Raw genomic sequence first — 8166 nt, 5'->3', positions numbered from 1 at the left:
CCTTGCTCAACACTGCTGCAGTTTACATTTCTGTTTATTCCCACCATCCCCACGACTCATTAAACAGCCCTGCTTGTTCACCATCCACCAAGGGCCTTGGAATTTCATTCTGCCTCTCAGTCTTACATTTTAAAAAGAAAAAAAAAAATCAGATAGTGATCTTGAGATCTTTGGGCTAGCATGAGAAAATGTGACCTCACTGCAAAATAACAGTCCGCTCTAGGCCACCAAGCATGGTAGTTCCCTGGACTACTGTAACAAGCAACACACAGTTGAGGGGGTTTGTGTCTGGATGGGGGAGTGAGTTAATGGGAACAATTAAGCTAGACTTAAAGATGAAGCTCTAACGAGGAGAAGTCTCAGCTGTACCCCCTATGTAGTCCTGCATTGTAAAGGTCACATACAAGCCTAGGGCCCGTTCTAGAACCCACAGCCTTCTGACCTAGAGGTGAGAGCGTGAAGCCATCCTTCCTTGTCCATCTGTAGGATAGAGCTTGTTGCATGTTATTTTATTTTTTTGACAGATCTTTTCTCCATTGAAAATGCTGTTTAATTGACGCCAAAATGTTTCATGGAAACATGTCAGTTTCAAGGAAATTTTCATCAGGAACGTGTTCCAGGTCCAAGATACAATTTCTAGTATATATATGTATATGTGTGAGTGAGAGATACAGATATCCTTCCCTCTAATGAAGTGTTTTTTTCCTCTTTAACACCTGGCTATAGCACAGTCTCATCAACAGCTTGGCCTATCCTCAGTTACTCGGTGGGCTGAAATTAACCTAACATATTAACATGTTTGCTTTTCTCTAATTTTACACTTCAGAAACAGCTGTTGAGACTGGCAGCCACTTGGCCTCCTCAATCCCGGCAGTGCCTATTGCCCAGCATTAGTGTAATCATTAGCGCTTTAATGGCAGCATTATCTCCTGCTAAAAGGGTCACCACAACTCAAGGCAGAGCTTCTGCCAAGTGAAAACAGGCTACAGGTGAAATGAGATGGAAACTGCAAAGTGTTGCTTCTATCTTAACCCTCCTAAAGACCTGTTGACACTGTGCAGAGAGGATTGAATGTGCCTAGGCTGCAAAAATTTTGGCCAGGGCGTTGCTGAGAAGGTGGAGCTCTGATTAACTCCTGTATTGTTCGGACAAATCAAAGGATATAAATACAGCGAAAGGAGGATGGGGGAGTCACTATAAAGCAACTCTTGCCCCTCCAAGCAGACCTCACTTCTTCTCCTGCTGCCACCTAGTTAGGTAAGTCCATTTTCCTCTATCTGTGTTTGTTTTTCAATCCCTTTCCTTAGGAGAATGTAGTGCCAGTGAAAGATGCTGGCTTGACAGCTCTGGCAAATGATGTCAGCTATCTGCAGCTTTGGCACAGCATGGGGAATCAAAATTTCCCACACTGCCCTGCCCAAGAGCTTCGGACTTGGCATGAATGGGTTACCTATCCACAGTCAGTCTTTGTGCTCTCTCTGCTAGGACAGCAGACAAGGGTGCTAGTCAGTTCCCGCAGCGATGGTGGTTTTGGTGATGTTCATAGCACAGGTGAGCACCGCAAGCAGGAAGAGGTGACGACTGAGGCTCAACAGTGAAAGTTCATCTTGAGTGTTTTCCCCACAAAATATTTATGGCCAGGAGCAACCTGCTAGAAGGGGGAGAAACCCACAGGCTAACATTTAAAAAGCCCAGCTCCTTATAATTGGGCATTGAGGGCTGCCTCCTTACCCCGGCCATGGCTGAAATGCATTGGCAGGATGGGTAAGGAAGCTGGCACTGCTATGGCACAAGCAGAAGCTGCCTGATCAGGTCTGTTTCACCCCTTTGTGTGCACCTTGGGATTAACATGGCAGATGACTGCAGCATTCCATTCAAAAGACCATAGCCCAGGTCCTGGCGCGTGGTGTAGCCATCCCCTAACTAGCACCACGTGACTAACATAACTGGCCATAGAAGGGTCGTCCTGCTGTAGGAGGGTCCTCTGCTGCTGCAGAGATGCTTTTGTGGCTCCTACAGCACAACCCCTCTCCCCACCAGCGCAGGTGTAGGGAACATGACTGGGGTTTCCATGTGTCCCACTGAGCCCTGTCTGCTTTGCTGCCCCAGGATTTGGGGAGATCATAGGCTACCTTTGCATTCTTCCCCCTGAGGCTCCGAGCTGTGGCTGATGTGCAGGAGTGAACAGCAGTTTTCTGTTATTTCATACTCAGGCACTTAGGGTCCAGTCACGTTCTTTGGGGGAAGAGGCCAGGGGGCAATAAGTTAGACATGAGCCATTTTCTACTTGACTGGGTTCCATATGGACTGGCTACGAGCTGTTTTTTAACAAGTATTATTATTATTAATGTAATATCACATGGGAGGCACCAAAGTTTCCCTGTGACAGGGATTCATAAAGCACCCTCTCACCCATGATTCTGTGGGATTGTTAGAGGGGGCCCTTCCATCATCTTGCATTGACTCTCTTGCCAAAGGAATTAAAGGATTTAAGATGCACGACAATGTAAGTCTATTAAACTCTCTCCTACCCACCCTCCCTGTCTCTGCGTTGTTCTCCACCTACCTCCCTCTCTGTAGCTTTCCTAGGTCTCACCCCTCTAGTCATGGCTCTCTGGATCCAATCACTGCCTCTCCTGGCCCTCCTTGCTCTTTCCGGCCTCACGATCAGCCATGCTGCTGCCAACCAGCACCTCTGCGGCTCACACCTAGTGGAGGCCCTCTATCTGGTGTGCGGAGAACGCGGCTTCTTCTACTCTCCCAAAGCCCGACGGGACCTCGAGCAGCCCCTAGGTAAGTCAGTTCTTTCCAGCCATCCCACTGGCCTGCCCTGCAGCTCACGTCTGCTTCTTCCCTGTTGGAAACCACTTCTCTTTACGCAGGAACTCGCAGGCCCTGTATAGATGGGTAGGAAGCCTGTTGCTGAATCATAGCGAGAAGATGCTTCTCCATCACAGGGTGGCCGGTGAGGAAAGGGGAAGTCTGTATGGCAAGAGTTGGCAGGGAGAAAACTAGGGCACAGCATGTCTTGATTGTGCCATCTGTCCTTCAGGACAAGCTGTTGAAATGTTAGCAGCCCTCTTCTCTTCAATGGGGAGACAATGTATGAAGCAAAGAAATGACGCTAACTATTATTAATTTGTTCTGTGGTAGAGCCTAGCAATCCCAGTCATGGACCTGGACCCCATTGTACAAACACTGGAAAAATCATATTTCAAATGAAGTCTTTTTTTAAACGCAAAGGCTGGCTGGCTGGTCCTGCAGTAAAGCAACATGCTGCCGTGCTGTAGGAACGATCACTGAAGGCTCACACTTGCCTCCTCCCTTGGAAAGCAGGGGCTGGGAACGGTGCCGTTCCCTGATGGGCTCACAAAGCACTTCATGCTGCCAAATGGCTGCCATGGAAGTGGTATTGACAGGCACCACGGCTCTTCTCAGCCAGTTGGCTGAGCACCGGACGTTTGAAGGAAGGACAAGGCTTGTCTGCATGGTAGTCCAAGATTTCAGGTGCATTCCAAGGGAAAGAGGGGCTTCGCCATGTAAAAAGGTCCTGAAATCAGGAGCTCACTTGGGTGTCAGTGGCACTGTAGCATCTGCTTGACTGAGGTGCAGAGTGACTGGGCTTGTTTCCAAGCTATTCTGTTTGACAGTAAAAGGACTGGCTGGAAAATTTCAATTGAACAGGAAGCCCCTTTGTGCTAGGAGCTTTTCAAACATAAACCAGGGAGCCCCAGAGAACTTCTAACCAAAGACAAACAAAGAGCCAGGGGAAAGTGATGCAATAATGGAAACGGTCACAATTTTTCCATCTAAACTTTTGTAGTTGTACAATTGCTTTTTTTCCCCCTTCCAAGCAAAAAAAAATTCATTTCATTTGACGTTTTCCATGTTTTTCATTGAAAAGCCAAATATTTAGTTTGAGAAATTTTCAGTTCATCAAAAATGTGTTGAAAATTTTTGTAAAAGTCCTCCATTTTCCCCCCAAACTTTTCACCAAACATAAACAGGTACCATGTTTCAGTCATCCTTAGGCTACATGCAACCACTGAAGAGGAAAAGGCTATTCATGATCCAAGAGGCAGCGCATCCAACCTCACAACTAACGCTTGCCCACAATCCCTTGGGTAGTGCAGACTCACAAGATGGGGACCCTGAGACATTTGCAATTCCAGCCTAACTCACCTCCATGTAACAGAGCAGCACGTTTTACAATAGTCTATTACCAGCCAGACACCTCATTTAGCTCAGATTTTTCTCCATCTCTACAAGTCCCCCATAATAATTCTACACCCTCTTCCTTTCAGTATTACCAATACCCATCCAGCGTGGCCCCTCTAATGAATTACAGAACCTGGTTGGAACATGAAATACAGGAAGCATGACCAGATTGCAAGTGTGAAAAATGGGGATGCTTCATTTTTTTCCGGGGAGCAGGGTATAGTTGCGTATATAAGACAAAGCCCCTAATATCGGGACAGTCCTAATAATATTGGGACATCTGATCACCCTAAATACAGGGCCTCTATATGCTACAATATTAATAAAGGGAAAATAAATTCAGTTTTCCCCCTATTTTCCAACCAGCTCTATACAGGAAATACTGATCACTATAAAGAGATACCCCAGCGGAGATAAAACAGCCAAAGGTAATTCTGTATATAATTCCACAAGGTTTTCTTCTTTTTCCTGGCAGCGAATGGCCATCTGCAGAATGCGGTGGAAGAACTGCCATTCCAACAACAGGAATACCAGCAAGAGAAGAGGGGAATTGTTGAGCAATGTTGCCATAGCACCTGCTCCCTGTACCAGCTGGAAAACTACTGCAATTAGAAGAGACAAAGATGGAGGGGAGTGTGTGTGTGTGTGTGTGTGTGAGTGAGAGAGAGGCACTTTTGGTATTGCACCTTTAAAGCAATTGAATAAAAACGCTGTGAATCTACTTCAGGAGCTGTGGAATTCATTATGTGTTTGCCTCTGGAGCTGTCAAGGTTCCTTCCCCACTCTGAACTCTAGGGTACAGATGTGGGGACCTGCATGAAAACCTCCTAAGCTTACTTTTACCAGCTTAGGTTATAACTTCTCTAAGGTACAAACTATTTTACCCTTTGCTCTTGGACTTCCACTGCCACCACCAAACATTTATCTGGGTTTATTTTTATTAGGAAAGCGTTGTTTGGAAACGTCTTTCCCCCCAGAAATCCTCCTAACCCTTGCACCCCACTTCCTGGGGAAGGTTTGGTAAAAATCCTCACCAATTTGCATAGGTAACCACAGACCCAAACCCTTGGATCTTAGAACAATGAAAAAAGCATTCTTGAAAAGAAACATTTTAATAGAAGAAACAGTAAAAAGAATCACCTCTGTAAAATCAGGATGGTAAATACCCTACAGGGTAATTAGATTCAAAACATAGAGAATCCCTCTAGGCAAAACCTTAAGTTACAAAAAAGACACACAGACAGGAATATTCATTCTATTCAGCACAGCTATTTTCTCAGCCATTTAAAGAAATCATAATCTAACACATACCTAGCTAGATCACTTACTAAGTTCTAAGACTCCATTCCTGTTCTGTCCCCGGCAAAAGCATCACACAGACAGACACAGACCCTTTGTTTTTCTCCCTCCTCCCAGCTTTTGAAAGTATCTTGTCTCCTCATTGGTCATTTTGGTCAGGTGCTAGCGAGGTTACCTTTAGCTTCTTAACCCTTTACAGGTGAAAGGATTTGTCCTCTGGCCAGGAGGGATTTTAAAGGTGATTACCCTTCCCTTTATATTTATGACAGGAACCTACTCTGCGTTTGTTTCAGGAATCCAGAGTCTGAAAAGTCCTTTGCAGTCTGATAGTCCTGTATCAAAGGGATCAGAAAGGAGTGGAGTCACCCATCATGTACTAATGCCTTTACCCAACTCGGAAGACTTCTTGGGAATCTAAAAAGCTCTACAAGCAGAGAATGCAATGTTGAACTGGGCACGTCAGTGTTAGTAGTAGAAACTACCACTGGTGACTTAATGATGGGTGGTAAAAGGGGGTTTAAGATGAAGCATGTCTTGCCAGCAACTTATTCTCATACCATCTCCATCAACACTTGATACTGACCAACTTGCTGTAGGTCCGTGGTCCAAATATAGAAGGATTGCTGGGAAAATGGAACTCCTTCAGATAGCAGAAGACAGCAGGGGTCAGGCTGATATAAGCAAAGAGTGGAGTCATCTTTTAACTATAACTGGTTAAATTAATCATTATGAACAACCGATTAAGTGAATCCAGCCCTCTTTCTGTTGGCGAATTTCCCACAAATAGGTCATGGTTATTAAAAATATGTATCTCAAAGTCTTTAACAAATAGTTGATAGAAAGCTAATTTCAGTGAAAGGAGTTTCCCCCAAGCCATTTGTCGTGACTACTTGGTGTTCAAAATTTGCTGTTTGAGCTGTGCTCCACATGGAACATGGCATTGTTTCTGTTCCTTGCTGGGATTTCCCTGACCCTTCTAACATACTGCCCCTTCCACTCAAAACAAGTTGTTGCTTCACAACATGAATTTCATTTTTTGATTAATCTGATCTCAGCTGCAGCCCTGAAAGGCACCTACACCAAACTGCCTCGGTTCAATAAAACAAACAAGGTTACAGAGATTCAAATGTTGTATGCTTGGGAGACCATTCTCATCTTATTTTTTCACCCAGGGTGTTTAACTTTATCTTCCCTTTTCATGGGGCGACACTGCATTCCCCCCTGTGCTCTGTGCTAAACACCCCTCTCCATCACTGAAACTAGTTATGGGACTACCCTCTTGTCAAGAGAAACAAGTGGGCGAGGTAATTTCTTTTATTGGACCAACTTCTGTTGGTGAGAGAGACACACTTTATAAAGGACGTTTAAGTCCACTGAGTGAAAAGCAAGCTCCTAAAGGTGGCTGCATCCATTTTATTCCTTCCTGTATCTCCACTGAACTTTTGTTTGTTTGCAGGAAAAGAAACCCAATTCTTTCCTTTTGGAGGCAAATTCTGATAATTTCACTTGGAGCTCAGTAGATAAGGGAAGCTACTGAGACGTATTACTATGAACATATATGTCCCCTCTTCGCTGAAACAAAACTGTCAATGGTCACTTTTAAATTGTTGATAAGCAGATGTTTTAGAGAGCATCCTCACTGGTCTGTAGGCTCACAGGCATACCTTGCACTACTTGGGTTCTACCTGTACATGCATCACAGAGACTCAGATGCCCTATCCCCATCCTGCCCCCAAGTCCTCTTCATAGAACCTGGCCCCAAAGATGCCAGAACTACTGTCTCCCAGCAAGGGATCACAGGAGCCCAGGTGCCATCTTTTAATGTGTTCCTAGAGTACAGCTCCTTGTTCCATCCAGGGCACAATCTGGCAAAACTGATGACAAGTTCAAGGACTGGAATAGTGTGGGATTTTGTGGGTCACCTTGGCAGAAGTGCAGGCAGGAAGCACACCTGCACAAAATGAAAAATCAAACAGCATGAGACTTTCTGTCCAGTTGACCTCTTCCTAGCTAAGTACTTATATGGTCCCTATCGCTGTTATATCTGACAGCCTCAGACATTGATTCATTTATCCTCACCATGCCCTGGGAGGTAAAGCAATGTTGTTATCCCCATTCTACAGATGGGGAACTGAGCCACAAAGGATTCAAGCCCAGTTCTAATGAAAATCCCTACTGACTTCACAGGGACAGGATTTCACCCAAAGACATTCAATGATTTGCCAAAGGTCATGTAGGAAGGGCGGTTAGTCCAGTGCCTTAACCCCAGAACCATTCTCATCTCAGCATCTCACTCCTACAACCGCCACCATCCTGGACTAGAAGCACATCTCTTTGGCCTCTATTCTATAGAGCTGTGGTGCTTGTGGGTGTGCTTGGGAGACTCAGGCCACAAGCCCCAGGCTGGGAAGATATGACGAGACGTTTGCATGGCTGTTGCTGCTGCTTTCAGTGTAACTAGCTCCAAGCCAGGCTGAGTATCACTTCATTCATTCCTAGGGAAGACTCCGGAGAAGCACTTATCATCGCTACGCTAATGCCGAGTGAGATCACCAGGATTCAGATTATTGCAATAAAAATACCAAGAGCAATTACTAATGATAAGGCTGTTATTTAATTAAATTCAGGCATTAAGCTTAAGTTCCAGCA

At 45.1% G+C, this 8166-nt stretch overlaps 1 protein-coding gene across 1 annotated transcript; it reads left to right on the top strand.

Annotated features, from left to right (window-relative positions):
• Positions 1-476: 476 nt before the first annotated feature.
• On the top strand, positions 477-4939 carry INS (insulin). Its single transcript, XM_007062964.2, has 3 exons — positions 477-1257; positions 2581-2793; positions 4694-4939. The coding sequence occupies exons 2-3, from the start codon at positions 2607-2609 to the stop codon at positions 4828-4830; spliced, it is 324 nt and encodes a 107-aa protein (XP_007063026.1). The 5' UTR covers positions 477-1257; positions 2581-2606; the 3' UTR covers positions 4831-4939.
• The last annotated feature ends 3227 nt before the right edge of the window (positions 4940-8166 follow it).

The sequence above is a fragment of the Chelonia mydas genome, chromosome 6, assembly GCF_015237465.2.
Source record: "Chelonia mydas isolate rCheMyd1 chromosome 6, rCheMyd1.pri.v2, whole genome shotgun sequence".
NCBI lineage: Eukaryota > Metazoa > Chordata > Testudines > Cheloniidae > Chelonia > Chelonia mydas.
The sequence above is the reverse complement of the archived record's forward strand: the minus strand, read 5'-3'. Positions and strand labels throughout refer to the sequence as shown.

Bases quoted from the DNA above. Each gene is read 5' to 3' on its own strand.
- INS (XM_007062964.2), top strand. From the start codon at position 2,607: ATGGCTCTCTGGATCCAATCACTGCCTCTCCTGGCCCTCCTTGCTCTT. The intron at 2,794-4,693 runs GTAAGTCAGTTC...TTTTCCTGGCAG, and splicing joins GGACCTCGAGCAGCCCCTAG to CGAATGGCCATCTGCAGAAT.